This window comes from Gossypium raimondii, chromosome 12 (genome assembly GCF_025698545.1).
Source record: "Gossypium raimondii isolate GPD5lz chromosome 12, ASM2569854v1, whole genome shotgun sequence".
Taxonomy (NCBI): domain Eukaryota; kingdom Viridiplantae; phylum Streptophyta; class Magnoliopsida; order Malvales; family Malvaceae; genus Gossypium; species Gossypium raimondii.
The window spans coordinates 45,798,095-45,824,138 of NC_068576.1; the positions used below are offsets into that span (position 1 = coordinate 45,798,095).

Genomic DNA, 26,044 nt, shown 5'->3' on the forward strand with positions numbered 1-26,044 from the left:
CAAGAACTGTAATCAAGCTAAGTTACGTTCAAACTATGAGAATATCGAGTTAGATTCGAAATCTCAAGATTCAAAATTTAACTTGTTTATCAAGCAAAAAATGAGCCCGACTTTCTGTACTTATTATTTGTGCTTGAGCTCAAAATAGATTTCCCGTCAAATGAACTCTGAGAAAAAGGAATATATACGCTTCAAAGCTTGATTTAGATTGCATTTCATTTTGCCATCATGTATAACCTTATATAATACAACATACCCTACAGTATCTTAAAGCAACCGGGACAATAACAATAACATACATCAACCGAAAAAAGAAATGTAGCATTCGACTATCTATAACCGGAGAATGGTTCTTAGTGTGTCGCATAGGTTTTGGATGGTTTGCTGCTCCTGTGTTGCCTGCAACTCTTGAAGTGGCATCTCCTCGTAGCACCTGCACAATGAATCAAACAAAATGCAGTAAAACAAAAAAAACAAAAAAAAAATGGTAGCTGCTAATTGGTAAAGTTCGTCAATTCCTACATTTTGTGGTAAGCTAGGGCCTGTGCCAGGTTCATTAGCGTAGAACTTGAAGTGAGTCTTTGGTAAACACTAGGAGGAAGTGGCACCTGTAGAATGTTGAAAACCGTAAATCTTTGGGGGAGAGAGAGATGCACAATGAACAGGGAGAGGAAGAGAGATGGAGGGAGATGGGAATTGACCTCGTTTTGTGCTCTTCGACCTTTTTTCGATTGTCCATCACCGGCAAAAAGTTCCTGCAGTGCTTCAACTGCCACAGTTCCAGTGCTATCCTGCTGCATGCCTCCGAGGATATTGTCTGATAAAAGGGCAATTGGGGATATATCCGATGCCCTTAAGAATGGAATGGGTACTGTATTACCGGCTGCATATATTGAAAAGAGCTGCAAAACAGTCAACAACAAGTATCTCAGCTGCAGTCGCAGCAAAAATAGGAATAATATGGGAGCAAATGAACCATTAGAAATAATGGATAACAGGATGAAACCAAACAGTTACTTGATAGTTAACAATTGGGGGGATGAATAAAGGCATGAAAGGTACTAATTCAAACACAACAATTGAGGATACTCATTTCAGCAAATATTCACTTGAATTCCAGGAAGACAATTGGTCAAGTTTTGACCTCATTTTCTCATGGAGAAATTAGAGTACCACTCATCAATTAATTGTTGCAGATACCCATAACAGAATGAAAATAACCTTATCTTGTAAAGCAAAAGCATTTTTCTTGCTGACGGTTTCAGTCTTCAATTTGCTACTACTGATTTCACTGCCATCTTTCGTCCTTGCCTGAGGTACACTGTCTGACCTCATTTTCTGGTCACCGAGGACAGATGTTGAAGGAGAAGATCCCTGAGCCATTATGTTTGATTCTTTCACAGTAGCGTTGTTTCCTGAAGCACCTTTTCTGTTATCCAACCTAGAAAACGGGCCCAATGAATTGAATGCTTGAGTTGATAACTAGAGTAAAAACTTCACTACTTTAGTGATATTAAACAAACCACAAAATAAATTTATACAGAGAGAAGCAGGAACTGGAACTTATTGAACTCAGAAGTGTAGAGGGAGGGACGTACAGTGATTCAGCTAGCTGCCTCCCTGTGCCATTAATCAACTTGCTTTCAACATGTTCAAGGACAGTTGAAGCTTCTTTACCATTGTGAAGTTCAGTTTGAGCAAATGGCTTCTGTGACACACCCTCATTGTGAACTATTACAGTGCCAAACTCCCCTGTTAAACATAAGATCAGAAAAAGAGAGAACAATTTGACAAATAAATCTTATTCAAAAACTAAAAAAGAAAAAGCTGACAACTCTATGCAAGTATGTTTATCCTAGTTCCAGTCTGCTACATTTGAAATGACAACCAACAAGGAAAACCTCAGACCTTTCTACTGCCTCCTAAAAATTCCTTTTCATTTTAAATAAATGCATCTCATTAGTATCCCTAAGAGGTTTGAGACAAGGTGATCATAATGACCAGATATTGTCAACCAGAATTAAATTTGGAAAGCAAAGCTTTCACTGTTACTTTCCAGCCCTCAAAGCAAAACAATATACCATTCACTTCTACATCAGGTTCATATAAAACATACTGAAGCTGTCACCTACTTAAGCATTCTTACAAGTACCACAACAGCCAACACACAGTACAATCCATTTTACCCCAGGATTCTGTACGAGATTTATGCAATACAAGAGATCCATTGAGAAATGAATACATTTCTGACTTCATAACTTCACCATTAATTGGCTACCTTGCAATTATTCACGTTAATGCCAGCTAAGGCATGAATTCCAAGCCCCATTAAAATGACATGCCAGTATTATGACTCAGTGTTTGCCTATACAAAACTTATCTTTATATGTCTAGAATTTCTTTCAAAACTAGCAAGCACATTCCATGAGTTTAATTATAGATCTTAGCATGGCCCTGTCCCTAAACATGCATTTGATCATTGACTACTATTTCTGTCACTGAAATCCAACTAGATTATTATATATGACATGCAAACAAGAACTCCATACCTTCATACGTCACTTCCACACCACCTAATATGTTATGCTTATTCAAAGTACCAGCTGTAGAAGCTTCATTTGCAACTTGAAGACCCATATCCTGAGGCCTTGATGGAACAGTATCTCCATAATCATCATTTAAATTTGAACCTACCATTGGCTGCTCCAAATTGGGAGCAGTCAGGACAAGAAGATGCATACCATGACACTAATTACTGCGTCCACCCGTGTGAGAATGTGCGCATGTCCACCATTATGTGGCCATGTTCAAAAAAAAAAAAAAGGAAAGACTAACTGCATTTAGAACAAGAAAATTCATACATTAGGTTCAGAAATTGTAGGAGTAAGAATTTGTGCTTGTTGAACCATTGCAGCCCTTATTTGCTTTGCCTTCTCAATCTTTGGCAACATTACAGAAGCTCCACATTTGCATTTCTCAATGAATTTGTGCTAAGTTTTAAAACACAAGATAACTTCAGCTAATAAGTATAAATTAACACTTACTAACACAGATGACATATTGGAAGTGATAAAACAAATTTTAAATGTTTCATGTGAGCAGTGAAAACACCTTCATGTTACAGTACCTGTAGCAAATGCGTATGAAACACTGAAATGAAAATTCCTAAGACTGAATTCCTGTAACAAAGGTTGACAAAGTTATTACTATACCTTTAACATCTCAGATGCAGTAGGGCGTAGACGTGGATCCTTTGTAAGGCTCTTAGCAACAAAATCATGAAAGACAAGAGACCTGCATGTCAAAACAACCCAAGTTGGAAAACAGATATATGATGTTTTCACTGAACTCATATGTGAAAGATGCTTATAGCTTAACCATTTTTCTTTATCCTCAAGCATTGGAGCTGGCTCAATAGATATCATAAATATAACCTATTGCAAACAACAAAGATGTTATCATTCAAAGACTGATTGAGAATAGTAGAGTAAGAAAGCATCATCGGAAACAACAATAATAAAAAAAGGCTAGGGGATCCAGACAAAATGAACAAAATATTTTATATATGCTAACAGATTTGCCAAAGGACATAGGATCCATAAAATGTAGCCTCATATCGTAATTTTTTTTTTATACTGGGGATTAGGAAAGGGGTTAGAGATGCGGAAATTTGAACCCAAGAAAGACACCTCCTAGAGGGGTTGCATGTACCAACCAGGCTGATCCCCCAGGTTTATAGCAGCACAAATCATGGATATTGATAAATTGCTCGGTATGTACCACCAGGGGCACTAGTTTTTGAAGAAGTTCTATCATATTAATTAACAATGTCTTTTATTAAGGAGAAGTAATTCACACTTAAGAGTGTCTATGGCAGGACGCACATACACACATGCTTAAAACAAGAAAACATCAAAGTTTAAATTCTCTGTCTCATGCACTTACCCTCATTGGATGCACTGCTGCTCTTGGAGGAAGTCCCTAAAAAGAATCAAAGAAGTAAATAAGATTCAAGGGAGGTTACCAATTTCATTCACCTTCAGTGTTTCTTGCTCAAAATCCATTCAACAGACACAAGACTCAAGTACTAAAAATTGGAGTTACAAGACAACTAAGCGGTGTTTCCCCTATTCTGTCCAGGACAGTTGTGACGTGTGACCCGGTTTCTCAGTGCTAAAAAAATGAACTAGTAACAGAAAATCCTTATTCAGAAATTACTTGGCAGGATTATAGATTCAATTCAAGTAGAAACGTCCAAATGCCTCCTTGTAGAAGTGTAGAGAGAAGCAATAAGATGTTCAAGCTTTTGCTGAGAGCTACAGAGCAGTAACATAAATAACAGAAATACCTCTGCCATTTCAATCGCAGATATACCAAGTGCCCATAAATCAACCTGGAAGTAAGATGTTTAAAATGTAAAAGTTAGACAACGGACAAGTTTACTACTTCCATGAATTGTTTTTCATAAGAAACGAACCAATCCTTCATACTAACATTATCCCTGCAATATTTACTAGCAAAAAAAATTCAATAGATACTCTGACAAGGCAAGCTTTCCACTGATTTTCTTGAAATTTGGGATTTTACAAACTCTTCTCTTGCTTTTGGATTTTTTCAAATTCTTTTTACGGTCTAAGGCTCTGAGCTACTTCATGAAATTCCAATTTTAAACTTTTAGTCAGTCTTATGCATCTCTACAATTTCAATACCCCAAACATATTAGAACAGTGCAAGAAAGCATGATGATCTTTTCATCACAAAGGCCCCTCCTCCAAGTACCAAGATCTCCACTTTAGGTTTCATATTTCAGAATTATACTACAGATCTGGATAGCAAAGTAACTAATAAATTTGTTTTCCCTATATAACCAAGGTCTGTTTTGCAAGAAAATATTATTGATACTTCATCAACTGATTCTAGGAGCCATAGAAAACTATTAGTTTCCTTTCTTTGTTACTTAAAAAATGATAGTTCTAAGAAAAGTACATGCAGTTGCCAACCAACATATCTGGCAATGGATCAAGAAACACCAGTGTCAACATTCAAGCAAATGACCCATCCCAGTTTGATCAAGGGGGGACGGGGGACACTAGAAAAGGAGAGAAGCTGAGCATTAAAAGCAAAACCTAAACAAAGATCAAAGCATGCAGATAAATGAATATGATACCTTTCCATCATAGCGACTTTCCTGAATAACTTCTGGTGCCATCCAATGTGGAGTGCCAATAAACTGAAAACACACACTTCCAATAATTGAGAACAAATAAACCATCAAATTAAGATAAATATAATGCAAGTCAAGATATCCATCAGTTTCAAAATATGGTGGAGGTAAAAGATAGCTATTACTACATGAGCTGCAGCATTCATCTCCCTAACAGTTATCCCAGCTTCCAGAAAGATGCCACAAACAATAAGGTTCTATAAGAAAGAAAATATGGAGTTTTTGGCATCTTGCAATGTATAATCTATTGTTTGTGTATTTAACATGATACCTAAAGAACAGACCTTTCAGATTGTTAATTCAGCTTAACACTTTAACACTGGTAAGAAAGTGTAGGATGATATAGATTTTCTGTTAAGTAAGTCCTTTAAAAACTCTTCGAGAGATATACTAGCTTACAGAAACCAAATAACCAATACAAAACCCATAATCTTGATCAAATTATCTATCTTATGCTCAAAAGAAGTGAAAATTAGCAAACATTGCAAACTAGCCAGAGTGCTACATACTGTATTGCGTTTTGACATGGTCCTGGTAAGCTGTGCTGCTACCCCAAAGTCACCTGTTCAATGAGCAAAGCAGATCTATAAGTTGTAAGGCAGGAAAAAAGGTAAAACATTAGGCCCAGACAGCAACAGCATTCACGTAAACCATTTCACCTCTACTTTGTCTCACAGAATTTCTTGACTATCTTCAAGTTATCTCTAAGTCATTATTTATGTCTGCCAAAAAAGTGGAATGTCCTCAAGGTGCCCATATTTTTATCATATTTGTCTGCCTAAGATTATCATCAAATTTTAACTAGAAAGACAAGCACTATCATTATATCTTTCTTTGACTTAAAAGCATCATCCAAATTAATAAAAGCAATATCTTAGGCAGACTAATCATAGATCAAAACGTATAATCTCTACCAAAAGGAAATTAATGCAAAACTGAGATAAAATGCAGCCAAATGTACACATGAATTACAAACCAAAACGCAGAATTCCAGTCAATGCTTAGTTTTGTAATTTTAGATAATGCAGAGGAGGCAGAATTGCCCATATGCCTGCTGGAATGCTAGAACTTTCAGGGCAACAAGTGAAAGGGCAGATCAAGTTAGAAGAGATGCCACTTCATTCAGAAATTTTAATGATAGCACCACTTGCCTACAATCCTTCCAAGGACTCAATTTGGACGCAACAATAATGGCTTATGGTTCTTTTCTTTAATATAGAAACCAGGCTTAATTAGGATTCTACCCTAGCATTTTGCCATGTATGACAAAGAAGCAATCATGGCAGGTATGCACTGTAGAAATGAGGGCAGGATAGATGTACATAATTATACCTTGACATCACAAAGAATAGAAGCAAAGAAATATAAGATTTCTCAAAAATGTATTTGACTTGAAATTTCGAATCCAAAATTGCAAGAACTAAAAGTATAACTAAGCTTGTTATCCATCAATATAACCTACAGAGCAATAGCTCTAAAAATTAGAAAGAAACCTTATTTGAACCAATTAAGGAAAGAAGAGGCTTTAAGAAATCTAAAAATACATTTTTAATAAAGACTAATGTTTCTACTGCATTTCTTATTTTTGTGTTTCTAGGGTACATTCTTTGCTAAATACGATGGACACAGGTGGATGAGATAGAAACTTCATTATTATGCAAAGTGCACAACTGACAAAAAGAAAATAGTTATTGAATAGTACTAACCATACCAAATGGTAGCAAAGAAGAAATTCAACTTCCTAAGTTCCAGTTGACTTTGATTTGGAAAAATTTTGGGCAAAGTGTACTTACCCAACTTCACCTCTCCTTGTTCAGTTAACAAGATATTACCACCCTTGATATCTCTATGAACTTTAAAAATTGAGTGCAAATATTCAAGGCCCTGTATGAGAAGAAATTAAAAGAATAATATTTAATTAGAAAGTTGGTACAAATTACAGTATGCATGAACTTCATTATGGAATAGCTTGCTAGACTTCAACTATTATCAGCAGGGAACCTAGACGTAACAAGCACATGAAAACAAATAAAAAACACAAACATGCACATGTGCAAACAGTATCAATCCAGCATGTAAGTGCTATTAATATCCTATGACTATTGAAGATCAAGCATGAAAATCATTGAAAGGAAGAATGTCTCTTAGGTGATCTACATGCTTGGAGAATCCCTACAACCATATGATGTTAAGGATCCCAATATCATTTAATTCCAAATTGAACGGACTCAATGGTACCTTTAAAGCTTCCCTACATATATAAGCTATCTGATACTCCTCTAAAGGCTCCTCAGTAACATTAATTAAATCAGCAACACTTCCACCTCCGCAATATTCCATTACTATCTGCCAAAACATGGAAATAAGTTATCCAAAAAAACAAATATCGGGAAAAAGCAAATGCTTCAAACACAACTAATGCAACCTAGAAACTGAACTCAATTCAAACAATCCTAAAATAAAGCAATGATGGAGAGAAATGCTTATTGCACTAACCCAAAGATATTCATCCCCTTGGTAGCTACCAAGGTACCGAACAACATTTGGATGACTACACTGCTGCAACATCTCAATTTCACCACGAATTTCTTCATACCCTTGTTCCTATAAATAAACAAATTTAATAGCTCATTCCCGGTGATTTATCCAGCCAATGGCACCAACTACATCAAATATAAACAAGAAAACCATACACACCCCTTCAGATAAAGATAGAACTTTAATGGCAACAAGCTCTGAAGTTCTTATATCTCTAGCCTTGTAAACAGCCCCGTAAGATCCTTTCCCTGAAACCAAAATTCCAATCAGTTAAAAAGCTTTACTTTCGTTTCAACTTCACTAAAATCACGAATTCCCAGTCAATTAAAGAAAATCACAGTTCACTCAGCATTTACATGATAATTCACGAGCATGAGGATAATTATCACTCAATTATCTTAAATTAGTGCAAGTACAAAACTTACCGAGTTCATTGAGCAATTCATATTTGGTGGAAGGATCTTCTCTGGTAACGTTATCAGGAATCGAACTCAAGGAAGCCTTACTATTTTGCAAGAACCGATTCTCTTCCCCTTGCAAAGACGTAGTCGAAGTAGATCTCTTTTGTTTGCCAAACCCTAGCTCTCCCATACTCGCCACCGCTCTCTTCACCACCGTCCCGCTCCCTTCCCTCTCACTCCTCACCGTCGATCTCACCACAAACGTCCCAAAACCTTCTCCATCTCCATCCTCCTCCTCCTCCTCATCATCATCATCATCATCATCAACATCCAGTCCATCTCTCCTAGCCCTCATCGGGCTCGCCACAGCCGCTGCCGGAGGCTTAAACGAATACGACGATTGACCGCGAGCGTTACGTCCGCGATCGGGTTTCACGATCACGGTCCCAAAATCTCCGGCGTCGTCATCGTCGTCAAAGTCTGTAGGACCGCCGCCGAAGTCTTTAGGAAGACGTTTGAGGAGAGGAGGAAGCGAGGAGTCATCTTCATCTTCTTCGTCGCCGTCCTTGTAAATCATGGTGGCGTAAAGGTCCGGTTCACGAGAACCTAGTGGTTTAGGTTTGGAGTTGCGAGAACCGGATTCGGATTCGGATTCGGAACCAGAGTGGACAACGAAGGTTGAGTATAGGTCTGACTTGGCCGGAGCTTTACGGGTCCGACGAGTGCTGGGCGGGTAATTCATGTCTCTTCCCTATCCACAGTCGGGGTCAGTAGGCTCGTCAAAAGTCAACGGAGCTCAGTGCAGTAAACGCAGAATCGCCAAATACCCGTTGCGCGCTGAAAATTCGAAGACTGTAATTTCTTAAACTGGAAATCTACTGGCCCCGCCACGTGTGATGACTGGATTTTTCTAAGGCCTTTACAGGCAAAAGCCCATATATTCAACTAAATTGAGCTTACCGTAATATTGGCCCAAGAAAAGGGAAAGGTAATTATAATTTTATTTTGGGCTTGTACAAATTTCAATTCAGTGAATTTTATAAATTCATTTGATAACAAATACTAATAAATTTAACGATTTTTTATAAAAATTATTCAAATTAGGAATTACTTACATTTCAATTCATCAAACATCACATTTTTTAGAAACGGAAAAAATAAATATGAATTTTAGAGGTGATCTATGAAGTAACATAAAACAAAACGAAGCATTTTTTTTTAAATAAACTTTTCACTTAAATAGTATAGGGGTTTTTTTCAATCAAAAGTAGCATCTAAAAATTTAGACCTCGAACTTGTCAATTAGATCTATTTCCGTCACTGGATTATATCAAAATTTGATGATGTGACCAGTGTTAATGAATAGGACTGAATCAAAAGATATAATGGTTCGAACAAAAAGGTTGAATCGATTGACTCGAAAACAGCTTGAAATTGGTAAAAAAATTTGTAAATTAGGTCAAAAATAAATAATAATTTTCTATTTAATTTTTATATTTTAATGAAATTTTAATTATTTATGTAATTATTGAACTGATCTAATTGATTGAATCGAGAATAAGTGATTTAACCTATTCAACCATCGGTCCAGTTATTAACACACTAAATCTGGCATTCTAAGATTGTAACACATCATCATTTGAAAATTTATATCAAATTTTTAATTTTCAAGTGATGATGTAGCATCCTAACTTCTGGGTTCACCAACTGTTGGGGGTCATAACCCCGATACCAAGATTATATTAAAACTAATAGTTATATCATTTTACAATTAAAATTAAAACATATATTTTTGTTTCATAAAAATAAATACTAATTAACTACATAATTAAGCATTTCAAATTGAAATTATTTTTCTCTTTTAATTTTTGCTAAAATTTATATTAGTGTCATGTTGAAGTAGATGCTCATACTTCTTTGTACTAAAAGCTTTCAACATTTGAACTATATCATAATTTTATGAAAATGTTGTTGGTATTGGTAGAAATTACACTCAAATAAAAATTTTATAGTTAATGATTTATCTTTTCGAATTTGATGAAATTGATCTATTTATACATGCTATACTTGTTAGAATTATGTTATTTCTTTCGGTTAATTAGCTTAATTATTTCCTCCTGTCAGCTAAGATTGAATGAATCTAGGCTTGAAATGCATGTATCACTATAAATTATTATTAACTTCTTATCTTAAGATCAAGTAAAGAATGGACAATAATTTTTTTCGAAAATTTGGAGATTGTCATTGATGTTAACATGTTACTTTGCTAGACATCTTAAATTTTGTAACTCCATATTCCATTTTCTTAAATTAAAACTATTAATTTACTAGAGACTCAATATAAAGAAATAAAATAAAAACTGGTGAATTAGACATTGTTGTTACAATTCTTTAATGTATATGTATTATATAATAAGAATGGTACGTTATTAGGTCATAATAAGAGTTACCTTTATTTATCTTATAATTTTCAAATACTATATAAATTGGTCAAGAAAATGCTCCAGGTAAAAAAGGCCTACATTTGATTTTATTTTATAATTTTTATATGTAGAAAATGCTTGAAGTAAAATGGTTTGAGGTACCATATGGATGAATGATATTTGGGATTCAGAGGAAGGTGCACGTAAGGTGAATGAATATGGTGTATTAATTGGTCAAGAATCTTACATTTTAACACAATTATTTGGTACAATAGTTAGAATGTAACCATTAATTTCACAAATTAGCATAACATGTCAAGTTCAAGAAAGAAGAAATATGGAAAATAATAGAGGTACGTAAAGAATCCTTTAGTAATTGTTATGTTTTTTAGTGTACAAAAATTGACATTATCTTTTTCAAATTTGTAGTCTAAGTTCATATTTCACAAATATGATTCTATCGAACTTGTTAATGGAAAAAAAACTAAAGAAGTTAAGACTCGGATAATTACGAACATGACTATAAAGCGGACTCAATAGAAGAATGATTTGAAATTTAAATATTTTGATAAACTCAAATCACCAATAAAATGACTGTAAATATTTTTATTGTTAAGTAAACGAACAATAATTTAAATTAATTGTTGCACATTGGTTGGGTAACAAAGCAAATGTATATATATATATATATATATATGGAAATTATATTTTAATTTACATTTATGATATGAATGAATAAGTTAGTTTACTTTTGTGAGCACATTTTTTCTTAGGAACAAAGTGAGTAAAACGGAACCAATCGTCAATGCATGGCACCTAAATTTGTGTTTTCATTTCCCTTAAACTAGTAGGAAGCCTACTTATGTTTTCATATTTATGTGGTTAACAAAAACTTTATCTTGTAGACTGAGAATTCATAGTCGTACACGTAAAGACAAAAGTGTTACTGTTGTGAATAAGAAGATAGCCGGAATTGTGATATTCAATTATTTTACGCTTTTCACTTTTTTATATAAATCTCCTTTTACTGATAGAGCTTTGCATTATTCTGTCTCTTTTAAGACATATTTTGCAATTTCATAAAGGTGATATTCTATAGGAATATGTGTGCAAGATCATGTTTGGAGTACTATTTGGTTGATGACAAGTTGAAAATGAAAATGGTAAACAATGTCAGAACTTCATTATTTTATATTGCTTTCATTATTCATTTTTTTAATACATATACATTTTTCAATTTTAAACAGGTGATTTTCCGTAGGAATATGTGCAAGACTATGTTTAGACTTTGTTTTAACTATGTTTTTGGTTTGGTTAATGACTTTAGTTTCAACTATATATTTGATTTATGTTTGCATTATATATTTGGCTTAGTTGGATTTTATTTAGATTATGTCTAGGTTATATATTTTACTTTATTTATACAGAATTAAGTTATAATAAATTAATATTAAAAACAAATTACATTTTTAGCAATTTGATACTATACGATAGTCTATACTAATCATTGGTATATTTGTATTAATAAAACATTTTATTGACGATTTAAATCGTCATTATATGTTTAAAATATATTTTGGAAATTAATTTAGAGTATTTATTGGTGGAGGAGATACTAGCCATGCATCACAATTTGTTTAATATATACCTTGACGGTTGAAACTTATACCAACGGTAAAAACTGTTGAAATAGGTATTTGATAGTTTCTACTTTAGCGATGCTTAAATCATCGATATAGACCTATAAACCTATTTTGACGGTCACATTTTTGTCGATAAAAGGGTATATTGATGTTACATGTGCTAACAGTTATTTTTTTCATCGGACTAGCGTTTTTGATGGTCAATATAAAGTTTTCAAACTTATATCGATGGGTTTTTTTTTTTAATTTTTAGCAACAAATATTTAGTAACTAAATGAAAATTTATTTGTGGTGTAGTAAAATGTGTTATTTATTTTATGAATACTTAATCAAAGATGGATACCGCCCATTTGATGTATATAATTTAAAATTGTAACACCATTAACTCGTATCCGTCGCCAGAATAGGGTTACAGAGCATTACTGGAATATACAGATCAAATACAAACATTTCATATTATTTAACATTCATATTAGATATTATTCATGTAGTCCCTTATATGAGTCCTCTAGACCCAATACATGCATTAGAAATGAGTCAGGACTAAATCGGGTACTCAGAGAATTTTTTCGCGAAATTTTAAATTTTTTTCTAAGTACAGGGGACACACACCCGTGTGGCTCACACGGCCAAGTGACACGCCCGTGTCTCAAGCCGTGTGGACATTCAAATTAAGGACACACGACTGTGTCCTAGTCCGTGTCCAAATTAGGGTGGTTACTGACTTAGGTCACACGGCCAAGCCACACGACTGTGTGCTAGGCCGTGTGAGCATACTGACTGAGACCTCAAATTCGTGCATATGTATGAATGTGTTAAACCAGGATCAATCAAAGCAGTAATATCAATATCAATTAAAGAAAAAGTACCAATAATGACGTCTAGTGCAGAGGCATCCTCTCGTGCACGAATACCATATGTCATTGTTGGTGCTCGTGCTTCAGATTTGGTAGTTGAATCTTTTCTTGTACCTCGGTTATCACTCACATTACTGGGGTTACGAGGTGGTCTACCTGTCGAAGCAAGGCTGCTCGGCTTTGAAGTCTGTTAAGTATTTTTCTCAAGCTTTTCTAGGTAGCCTTTGAGATAGTGGTCAAAAGAACCATATCTAAAGCAAGTTCCGCTTTTCATGCAGTACTCTCCAAAATGAAATTTATTACAGTACTTGCATTTAGGTTTAGCATTTCTAACACTACCAGCACTTGCTACAGATGTAGCCTAGGATCTTAGATTGGAATATCGAATGCTTTTACTTCTCTTAGAATATCCCGCAAAGGTAACAGAATGGTCATGATCTTTCTTTAACTTCTTTGAGGCCGACTGATATGAATTTCCTTTTATTGGAAAGTTCTAGTTTCCATCTCAGCTCGTCTCTTTTCTTTACTCAACTCTTCAGCTTTGTGAGCTCGATCGACCAGTACGATAAATTATTTTAATTCCAGAATCCCAACTAACAGTTTTATGTCTTCATTTAGACCTTCTTCAAATCGCTTACACATTGCGACTTCGGTAGGGATACATTCTCTAGCATAATTACTCAATCTAAAAAATTCTTGTTCATACTCAGATACAGTCATACGACCCTGTTTAAGTCCCAGAAATTCTTTCCTTTTCTGATCAAGAAACCTCTGGCTGATATATTTCTTTTTGAATTCAGTTTAGAAAAATTCCCACGTAACATGTTCTTTTGGCACAACAGAAATCAGTGTATTCCACCATTGATAAGCCGAATCTTTTAACAGGGATACATCACATTTTAGACATTTAATCAGTGTACAAGTTAATTCATCCAGAACTCTGATAGTATTTTCTAACCAAAATTCAACCCTTTCAGGATCATCATCGGCGGTAGCTCTAAATTCTTCTACCCTATATTTACGGATTTTATCTATCAGAGGTTTACCAATTCTAACAAGCTTTGTACATTGTGGCATATCAGGAACCAGTTGAGAGACAGGAGGGGGAGGTTGTTATACAGCTGGATTTGTTCTTAAAAATTCTGTAAACCATTCGTTCATTATTTGGAAGAAGGCTTCTTTTGCCTCTCCTCTTCAGCCCTCAGATACGGGACTTCTACTACTAGATGTTGCTCTTTGTAATGAAGCTTAAGCATTGCTCTCAGCTTCTTCGGATTCAGCTCGATTGGATGACATTACTATATGAAAAACATATTCAAAATGGTTAGAAGATATCACACTATCACAGGTTATATAATGACATGTATAGCTAGACTCGTACATGCTACGTTAGTTTGAGAATCGGCTAAACCGTAGCTTTGATACCAATAAATGTAACACCCCTAACTCGTTTTTATCGTTGGAACAGGGTTACGGAGTATTACCAAAATATATAGATTAAATATAGACATTTCATATTATTTAACATTCATGTCAGGTATTATTCATGTAGTCCCTTATATGAGTTCTCTAGACCCAATACATGCATTAGAAACGAGTCGGGACTAAATCGGGTACTCAGAGAATTTTTTCGTGAAATTTCAAAATTTTTCCTAGGTGCAGAGGGCACACGCCTGTGTAGTCAAGCCGTGTGGAAATTCAAATTAAGGACACACGGCCATGTCCCAGTCCATGTCCAAATTAGGGTGGTTACTGACTTGGATCACAGGGCCAAGTCACACGACCGTGTGCTAGGCCGTGTGAGCATAATGACTTGCATAATTAAGGTGTAGAGTTCATACGGCCAAGTCACACGCCCGTGTGCTAGGCTTTGTGCTACACACGACTAAGACACACGCCCGTGTCTTTGCCCGTGTAAAAATACCTGAACATTCTATTTTGAAATTTTAAAGATACAGGGGACACACGGCTGAAACATACACCCGTGTGCTAGGCCGTGTGTCACATACGGCTAAGACACACACCCGTGTCTCTGCCCGTGTGGACAAAATAAGGCTATTTCCAAGTCTTATTTCTCACCCAAACTTGACTTCCACCTACATTAACACTTAAACCCATTCTTAATCCAAAATAAATCATTCAAATTAAACCAAAACAAGTTTATGCATGACTTATCAACACATATGTTCAAATATTCATACTTACCAAAATACCATATGTACATATAGGCATGTTCAATATATTTTACCACCATAAACCAATATGCCCATATGATTTTCATCAATCAACCATTTCAATCACATTAAGCATATTAAGACCATTTCATATATCAAAACATACAATTTACAATCCATACCAATGGCTAATTCCAACCAAACATATACATGCCATCTTTGACCTCTTTAGCCTATACGTACTATTATATTCAAAAGAAATTTTGCTATTTATACTGAAACGAGCTGAAGGATAGTGTGATATAGCTCCAACCAACTTCCAACCTTTATGAGCCTTGAGTACTCTAAAAAAGAAGAAATAAAACAGAGTAAGCATTTTATGCTTAGTAAGTTCGTATAACAGGAAATTAACTTACCATTCAATTCAATTTAAGATATGCTCAAAAATACATCCAAAGTAATTTGGCCAATAGCCTAAACATATATTCTCATCAATTTTGTTAGTCATGTAATTCACATAAATTCCAAGAAATAAAGATGAGCTCATCATGTTACAAATCATATACATGCATTTCAAACACATTTCCATAATAATTCTTCTCAAGTTCAAATTATCCTATGTCAGAACTTTTCCCGATGAATTTATTTAAAATATCGATCGATACATAGGTAGCACACTTGAAGTGTACAAAACTGTAATCCGTCAATTCATTTTAGGAAGTACTCATACAAGCACATAAACGGGAAGCACTCTCTCAAGCCATATAACAGGATGCTCATATGAGCCATGTAACGGAAAGCTTATCCAGACTGTATAACGGGAAGCTCAAAAGAGTCATAATCAAGAAGCTCATGTGAGCCAATAACGGATAGCTCCGAAGAGCCATTAATCAGGAAGCTCCAGATAGCTATATATCGAGAAGTTTAAACAAGCCATATCGGGAAGCTCACAAAGAGTCAGTTAACGGGAAGCTCACTAAGAGCCTTTAATTAGGACACTCATAAGAGCTAAGGTGTGCCCACAACAAATGCAGGGTCACTACCTAACAGGATGCTCCGAAAAGCTATAACGGGAAGCTCGTAGAAACCATATAACGGGAAGCTTGAGGGGGTTTATAACGGGACCCTCTTTTGAGTTGTGGTGTGTTTGCAACATATGCTAGATCACAACCAATTAGGAACCCTATATCCAATCGAATTTCATCCCGAGACTTAACATTTATCGGGATTCGTCATATATGTAATCCATTTCATGTATATGGCAATTACACAATACTTGTCGGATATATGACACATTATACAAATCACACACATATAATTCAAGCATAACACATAAGTATACAATTTAGTTGCACGAACTTACCTCAACAATGTTCATGTTCGTAGGCTACTATTCTGATACTTTTTGTGTTCCCCAATCCAATTCTGAACTAGGTCAATCCTAATCTATACGAGTAAATTTAACTCAATTTAATACAATTCACATCCAATTCACATCTTAGGCAAAATTACCATTTTGCCCCTATACTTTTGACTAATTACGATTTTATCCCTAGGCTCGGAAAATGAAATTCATGCAATTTAATCTTTATTATAAGCGTAAAATTTTTTTACATACAACATTTACAGCCCATGCATTTCATAAAATTTAGAATTTTTCCATGAATTTTATAACTTTACAATTTAGTCCCTAAATCACAATTTCATCAAAATTCACTTTACAAAAGTTGTTTATCTATCAACAATCTTTCATTTTCTACCATAAATTTCATAATTCATGCATATTCATCCCTGGAAAAACTCTAGTACTTTGATAACTTTGCAAATTAATCCCCGAGATAGCTAGATTAAGCTATTACGATCTCAGAAACATAAAAATTACTAAAAACGGGACAAGATTACTTACCCAATGAAGCTAAATAAGCATGCTTGAGCTCTTTTCTCTTAGCTAGGGTTTCCATGTTTTTCGATTTAGGAAAGATGATGAAACTGATGATATTTTCTTATTTTATTAATTTATCATCTTTTCATCTTTTACTTTCCAATTTCATTCTTTTCTTTAATTAAATTTCCATGGATGAATCATCATAATTATCTACTAGCTCCACTTAATGGTCTGATTGCTATATAAGGACCTCAAATTTTGAATTTCATAACTATTTGATACTTTTAGCTAGTAGAACTCAACTTTTGTATTTTATGCAATTTGGTCTTTTTATCAGATTAGACATAAAATTAGTAAAATTTCTTTGCGAAATTTTCATGAAATATTTTAATCATAATGCAGATCATAAAATAATATTAAAATAAATTTTCTTTCGAACTCGAATTTGTAGTCCCAAAACCACTGTTCCGATTTCACTGAAAATGGACTGTTACAAAAATTATTCAAATAAATAAATAATAAATTTAACTTTTTTTATGTAATCAATGTAAAGTAATTCTAAGCCTTGCAATCGGTTGAGATATATAATGAAAAACATAAAATTCGCTAGTCAATTTCATGAGCTAATTTTAAAATATGCGTATCCAATCTTTGAATAAGATAAAATTTAAGTGTTTTAAAGGCTCAAATTTTTAATATGATTGAAGTTCTGATAAGATCTCTACCAACATACTCTTTAATGAAAACTTATTTGGTGGCTATTTTTATGGAATTAGATATTCACATAGTACACATTGTGTTTATTTATAGGATAGCTTGTTTAGGTTTAAGATATTTGAGAAAAGAGAGGGTAAAAGTTCTATGGAAGCCTCCTTTTAAATTGAAGTCGGATTGTATTCTACTTAAAAAAATAGGTAAATTAGTCATTATACATTAGATCAAAGAGCAAACTAGTCATTCTATTAAAAATTGCATCCATTTTTATTGTTAAAAACTTGTCTATATACATCAACATGAGGTACACATGGCATGCCACGTGTCACTATTTAGTTATTTCGTTAGTCACACCAATTTTTAACAGTAGAAATGGATGAAATTTTTAACAGAAAAAACCATTTTCCTTTTTTATCTAATGTATAAGGATTAATTTGCCCATTTTTTAATAAAGGGGACAATAAAATTTTACTCCTAATACAATGGTATTTTTACCAAGAAGAGAGCACTTACTTGTTCATTGAGGAACTAATTTTAGTGCATATTTGTAAGTAAATTGAATAATTCATTATTTTCATTATTTAAATAATTTGAAAAAACAGCTTATCCTAATTTATCACCTAAAAATTCTATCAATTATAAATTTCGATTAATTGAATTATAAAACAATTATCATGGGTGGTATCCTTCCAAGAGACAATGACCTCATTTTCAAGCTCTATGATTTATAAAATTTTAAAATATTAAATTTCTAATATTTTTAAAAATTTCAGTATTTTATATTTTTAGAATTATTTTTCTATTTTATATTTTTTCTCTATTTTAATAATTTATAAAATGTGACTTTTAAAATAATTTTTGTAACATTTTATAATCTTTGTGACTTTTTAAAAAATTATATTTATATTTTTTCTATTTTTAAAATAATTTTAATACTTTTGTAATTTTAAAATATTTTTAAATTTTACATTTTTCTATTTTGTAACTTTTAAGGTTTGTTCAAAAAATGAATTGAATTCAAAGTTGGGTCGAGTAAATAAATGGATAGAGCTCTACGACCGTAATTATAGGGAAACAAAAAAGTAAGAGCTTCTATTCACAATTTGAATGATTACTCAATCTAATTAAACACTAAAAATAAATTAGTGCTTAATGTGGTAAAGGTTTTCTCATGAGTACTTTTTTTTTAGTAGAAGTAAACAACATTAAGCAAAAAACAATAAAATCAAACAACTCTGTTGAGAAATTATTATCAGGCTGTAAGATCTCTTGAACTAAAATTGAGGGGTTCTCGAAAAGCGTCAGGCCCAAAGGATTATCATAAATGCATTTCGTCCTTTGATCAGTAGCCATATTCTGAGATCAAGGAATGTGTTGAATTTTTATCTTTTAATCCCTGTGTCGAATTTTTATCTTCCAATCCCTATTAGGATATCCATTGATTAATCGTAGCTCAGCTAGATTACTATTAGCAGCGTTGCCTGCAAGAAAGGACTCCACAAGTAGTGCATTATCATATTTGATTTCCAACTATCTGTAGCCTTTCTCCCATGATATATGTAGACCTTCAAGAATCGCTTGAGCTTCGATGCGAAAAATCGTTTCCTTGCTCACTTTCAAAGAGTAACCACATAACCATTGTCCATCTGCATCCCTAAAAACTCCTTCAATTGAAGCATTATCATCTTTAAAAGGCATTGCACCATCCAAGTAAATTATTAGTTATTCCCTTTATGGGTTAGACATGAATGTGTAGAAGATATGTAGTGGGTGTATATATATATATTCCAAAATCAAAAGAGTGATTGGGTTGAAAATAAATAAAAGAGAATAGCGGAATATATGAAATCACAATGCATAATACCTTTGATTCGATTCAATTCGAATAATTGTAAACCATATCTTTTTTTATTAAAAATTTTGAACTAAATAAGTTATGTCTCATTTTATCATTATTATCATAACGACATCATTGTTTGACATCATTATTGTCTGGTAACATTAGAGACTAAACTAAGAACATCTATAATATTAGGGACTGAAATAAGAAAAAAAACTTTAAAAACTAAAGTGGAAATAGTGGTATAATCTTAAGCAGATATAATAGCCAGGTGAACCTGAACCTCACAGAATCTCAAAAAGTTAATATTATGGCTAAAATAAAACCCTAAAAAGGACCTAAATGAAACTAAAGGAAAACCTTAGAATTGCCAAGTCCAACCGAGGGCATGCACCAGAAGAGTGTTTCAACAAAGCCTTGGTATTGCCTTGCAAACCAAAAGCTTCTTCATTTCCATGGAGAGTTTCAAATGTTCAGTCATGTCCACCACTTCTCCACCCTCACAAGGAACCCATCTGAATCCTTTAAGTAACTGAGCCAACCATAGATGAACCGTTGCCAGACCCATGGCTTTCCCCAGGCACACCTTCCTACCTGACTCCAAGGGGGACAACCTCAGATCAGATCCCATAACACTCACGTCTTCTTCCATGAACTGCTCCACTCTGAACTTTTCAGCATCTGCCCAAACGTCTTCGTTATGAGTGATTGCCCACACGTTCACCATTGCTGTTGTGCCTGCTGGAACCAAATGATCGCCAACGTGAACGTCGTGGATGGCACACTTTATTGAATTGTCACATCATATCCCTTTATGTCTCTCTAAGCTCTCATGACTCGCAATGCTGTTCTCAATACAAATCTCCAGTCAATTGATCCTTACGATAGTTGTAGCACCCATATAATTCATCTCTGTCATAAACATCTAACCATCACGTCCCAGTCCACAATTCCATTCAACAATTTCACAATTCTTATTAGTTGTTTCTTGATACACTACATAAATTTTTACACTTCGATTGAGGGGAGGTCACGGCCTTACCATTTATACTACTTTCTTTTTAGGTTTTAAGGTCCACTTTATAACTTGTATTAGTAAGTCTTTCCCAATTTCTCTAGAATTCACTTATTATAGCATACTGTATTTCGCATGTCAATGCTCAACTCTATATGCATACAACATCCTTAAATTCGTTTATCATTATTACTCAGCCTTGAAGTTCACAACATCATTCTCAACTTAGTCCTTATGACTGATCTAGATAACGCTAGCAATCTTGTTTTTCTAGGCCATAAACACTTCCATGTTGTCTCACTTTGACTTAGGTTTCGCATTATGAGATTCACATCAATCCCAATCTATGCACACTGACCTTCTTTCATCTTTTTAGAAGAAGATCTCGGTCCAAGGGGTTCTCATTTTCTTTTATTCCACTGTAGATAAGTAACAAATATATTTTATAGAAATTTTAATAAATTTAAATTTGGATGATTGCATAACGGGATATCCAAAAATATATTGAAAAGTTTAAAATTATTTTTTGCGGATTCATATATCCAATAGATAAAAATATTTAATTCAATTTTAGATTTAAATAATTGAAAAGATGCAAATATCCTACCCGCTTCATCCCTAATCATCCATAGTTTCTTCTTAAATAGATGTACTAGCTAGGTCAACCTGATCCTTGCAGCATCTCACAAAAATAATAGGGTAACCAGGAGTCACTCAATTATAAATTTTTTTTATTTTAAGCACTTAAAATAAAAAGTTTACAATTTAACTATCTACGTTACATAGTTCGTCTATTTTGATTACTCACATTAAAAACTCTAACGAAAAATCTAACATGACATTTTCTTGACACAAAGATCAATCATTAGATACCGCATGGCATAATGTGTCACATAAATATTGCATATCACTTTAAAGTACTAAAATATAATTTACCCATTACTAATTATTAACTAAAATAATAATAATTAAATAGCTTCTTCCTCAAATTTTAACTTTGTAGAGGAAAAGAGGGTCGCGTTTATTTAGGGTTTAGATTCATAAAACAAAGTTTGAATTTGAGAAAGAAGAGACATTTAGATTCCGATTTTTTCAATTATTTAATTATTGTTTTTTTGTTAATAATTAGTATTCAGTAAATTATATTTTAGTTTTTAAAAGTAGTATGCAACATTTATGTAGTAAATTGTGTCATGTGACATCCAATGATTGGTCTATAGATAAAAAAATGTCTTGTCAAATTTTTATTAGAATTTTTAATGAAAATGACCAAAATGAACAAATTATGTAAAGTGCGCGCCTAAATTGCAAACTGTTTATTTTGAAAGCCTAAAATGAAAAGTTTTGATAGTTGGGTAACTATGTTGTAGTTTACCCAATATAATATTATGACTAAAATAAAACCCTAAAAAGGGAACTAAATGAAACTAAAGGAAAACCTTAGAATTTGCCAAAGTCCAACCCAAGGCATGCACCAGAAGAGAGTTTCAACAAAGCCTTGGTATGGCCTTGCAAACCAAAGGCTTCTTCATTTCCATGGAGAGTTTCAAATGTTCAGTCAAGTCCACTTCTCCATCCTCACAAGGAACCCATTTGAATCCTTTAAGTAACTGAGCCAACCATAGATGAACCGTCGCCAGACCCATGGCTTTCCCCGGGCACACCCTCCTACCTGACCCAAAGGGAGCCAGCCTCAGATCAGACCCCATAACACTCACTTCTTCCATGAAGCGCTCCGGTCTGAACTTTACAGCATCTTCCCAAACATCTTCGTTATGAGTGATTGCCCACATGTTCACCATTGCTGTGGTGCCTGCTGGAACCAAACGATCGCCAACGTGAACGTCGTGGATTGCAAGGCGAGCCCATGAAAGAAGAGGTCCCGGTGGGTGCACCCGAAGAGTCTCCTTCACAATGGCTTGAAGGTAAGGCATGTTATGAATGTCAGAATCTGACACCTGCTTGGATCCTTCAACAACAGCATCGATCTCGGCCTGAGCCTTGGCTTGGATTTCTGGGTGTAAAACGATCCTCGCTAGGATCCATTCTAGCAAGATTGCCACCGTATCAGTCCCCCTGAAGATCATCTCCTGCAAAAACCATGCAATGCAAAACAGGTATTATAAGCTTGCATTGCAATAAAACAAAACAGGAAATTGTAAGATGTTAGATTAGTTTCAATGGCATACCCATAAAACAGCAATCATATCAGAGTTATTGAGTTTTTCATGTTTTTCTAAATCAAGCAATACATCAACGAAGTCCCCAACTTTATTGCCATCATCTTCCAAGCCACCATTAACCCTTTTTAATGCATGTTCTTCGATGATATTACCAACAAAAACATTAACTTTTGAAGCCAAATTCCTACATCTTTTCCTCACTCCTTGGAAATCAAGCAAGCCAAGAAGAGGGAAATGATCGCTCCAATTGAATATCCCGAACAACTCGTACCCTTCACTCACTAGCTCCTCAAGTTGTAGCCCTTCTAATCCAGGGTTCTCAAAGTCGTATCTTTTACCAAAGACGGTCGCCATCACTGAGCTCAACGATCCCAAATGAAGTACCCTCCTTATGAAAACCTCACCTTTTGATTCCATTGAACACTTTATCTCCTCCACCATTTTGATACCAATCTCACGCCTTAATCCTTCGAAGCCAGCGATCCTCTTGGGACTGAATAAATGGGTGGATGAGATTCGTCTCAAATCCCTCCAGTAATCACCATAAGGAGCAAACCCCATTGCTCTGTGAAACAAAAGCTCATAGGCAGACTCCTTCACGGGCCTATCAGCAAAAGCTGAGTTGTTGAGAATATCCCTTGCAGTTTCAGGGTCACTGGAAATGACAAACCGAGTGCATCCCACGGAGAAAGCCATCAACTTCACTGCGTTAAGGGTTTTAGCCAGTTTAGCCAGGGTTCGATGAGGGGTGGAGCCAGTGAATACAGTGAGCAACCCGAGGAATGGGAAGCCCAGAGGACCAGGGATTGCAAAACTGGCCTTAGACCTGAAGCGAGCCCATGCAATCCCCCCTGGAGAAAACCAAAAGGCAACGGTTCCCACCAAAAGAACAGCCCAGAGAAATGCTTCGAAGCTCAACAAAGGAGATCGAAGCGCCAGAAAACCAAGTTCCAGGGACATTTTGATCTCTTCCTGTAAGATGGGTATTCAACAAAAACTGATATTGGGCATATGGAGAAACAGAATTTCGGCTTACAGGGAATATAAAAGAACGTAAATGAGGAAAATGGAGGGGTACTTGGAAAGCTTAATAGCCATAGGGTTTAGGAGAAATGAATAAATAGAGAAGTAGGATAGTCTTGGGCAGTTAAACAAAGAGAAAAACTTGGTGATTTATATTATTCCAGCAGGTCACCCTAATACTTTAGGGAGCAAAATCTGAGGCGACGTGTGTTTCTTTATTTGGTACGTAATGTTTTGAAAGTATTGTCATGACTGGAGATCAAAACTTGGTGATAAGATAAAATCTTAGCCGTGTGGTTTTTGTTGAAAGATGATGATGATTTGTGTTGCAGCAGCCTGCAGGACTGTAGCAGAGAGCACCGGTAGTATGTTCAAAATTTTAATACAATATCATATTATAAACCATGGGATAATGATCATGCAACTGATAATGGTAGATAGAAATCAGCATTATTTTATTATAAATATAAATGGAGTATTATATAAATGGATTTTGTTAAAATGTGAAAATCAGCACATTAGAAGACAAAAATAAACCAATTAGAAGAAAGCTTACCGACGACCTGGAATGACTTACATTACAGGCATAATTTGGTCTTGTTTACCGTTTCCTCTCATCAAGAAAACCATGGCTAAAATCTTGGAAAGTTTTCTGTTAGTAGATATTTTATGCTTAAAATCTGTACCTTCCAGTTGAGTTGGTACCACCATATCCCTCCACCTGTTGGACTTAAAAGTTGAGTTCACTTAGTTTCCAACAAACAAAATAAGTCCATTTGGATTCAGTCTTGAATGAGGTGATTTATAATTTGAGTTAGTCTGACTTCGGGTATTACTATCATCTCAATATTAAAATTTTTTATTTAAATTTAATTATAAAATTAAGGTTTATATATTTTAAATAAATTTTAAAAGGAAAAATAATGTTGTTATTGAATTTTTAGTGTGTTCAAATTTTAAGCTAAATGTGTGTTAGTTTAAATGGGTGCGTGTGTGAGTGTAGAGACGGCAAAATCCGAATCGCTCGATGGATTTTGAATCATTCCACTTCTAATAGAGCGGATTTTTTCTTTTGAAAATTGGATGCGGGACAAGTCCGGTGGATTTTTTTTTTTTGAAGTGGATAAAGAGCAATTATGGTAATTACTTGCCCCATCATGACCCGCTCCACTATATGAAATTACCATTTTATCCATGTATATATAAACTCTTAAAAGGGTAAAAATGTAATAACATAATATAGAGAAAATCCATATGTTTTATATTTAAATATTTTTTGAATAATTATGTTTAAATATTTACTTGACTTTAAAAATATTGAAAATATTAAAGATAAGTAACAAATTAAATTAAAATAAAGTGAGTTGGGGCAGAATGGATGCATCCAACATCTATGGAAGAGATAGTAGTTTTTAAGATTATGCATTCATAGTAGAACAAGACGGGCGATGGAGCAAAGCATACCAACTATATAGCAATGATGGATTTAACAATATTTGCCCCATCCCGCTCTATTGCCATCCATATGTGAGTGTGTGACTTTGAGATTTTATTGTATGAAAAAAAAAAAGGCTAAAAATTACTTCTGACAGAAACATATCTCCAATAAAGTTAGTTGAAAGGTCCAGCGCATTAATGCCTTGGCAAACAGTGTGATTCCTATTTTACCCCATTTCATATTTTAGTTTAATATTAATTTTTATAGATACGTTACTAACTATCCAATTTTTAGTAGCAATTTGAGAGATATTTTTCATTGTATTAGCACATTTGGGAACTTCCTTTGAGAACGAATTCATTGGGAACAACTCCAAATTAGAAATGATTTTTTGTGAATAACCTTGGAAGGTTAGCGTAATTCCTTGGTTATTCCACTTTTGGATGACCTGAAGAGCAGGTTCAAATATAGAAACTATTAAGAATTTATTCTTAATTTTTCTTTGAGAATGCAAATGTTTTCTCCTTATTTAAATACAAATTCTCACAATGCCATCTTTACGAAAGCTTACCACAGGCCTATCTTGAATTATATAGGGAATTAATTGAGTCGAATTTGTGCTTAGAAGCTAGAAAACTTCTAGCCTTTGACTTGTGCACTACCAAATAAAAACTAACCCAGGTCTG

General features: G+C 34.3%; 2 protein-coding genes across 2 annotated transcripts; both read right to left on the minus strand.

The window, feature by feature from the left end:
• Positions 1–185: 185 nt before the first annotated feature.
• Positions 186–9,013, minus strand: LOC105764455 (serine/threonine-protein kinase 1). The gene is made up of 18 exons (XM_012583032.2): positions 8,188–9,013; positions 7,922–8,010; positions 7,721–7,828; positions 7,463–7,570; positions 7,018–7,108; positions 5,734–5,786; positions 5,168–5,230; positions 4,349–4,393; positions 3,946–3,981; positions 3,379–3,434; positions 3,213–3,294; positions 2,862–2,990; positions 2,550–2,700; positions 1,599–1,752; positions 1,222–1,441; positions 702–902; positions 523–608; positions 186–433 (listed from the first exon to the last, which is right to left on the minus strand). Exons 1-18 carry the CDS (start codon positions 8,903–8,905, stop codon positions 334–336), a joined length of 2,490 nt encoding a protein of 829 aa, XP_012438486.1. The 5' UTR covers positions 8,906–9,013; the 3' UTR covers positions 186–333.
• A 12,922-nt stretch (positions 9,014–21,935) lies between these two features.
• LOC105764459 (cytochrome P450 78A5) lies at positions 21,936–24,269 on the minus strand. Its single transcript, XM_012583036.2, has 2 exons — positions 22,904–24,269; positions 21,936–22,804 (listed from the first exon to the last, which is right to left on the minus strand). Exons 1-2 carry the CDS (start codon positions 23,855–23,857, stop codon positions 22,202–22,204), a joined length of 1,557 nt encoding a protein of 518 aa, XP_012438490.1. The 5' UTR covers positions 23,858–24,269; the 3' UTR covers positions 21,936–22,201.
• Between the last annotated feature and the right edge of the window lie 1,775 nt (positions 24,270–26,044).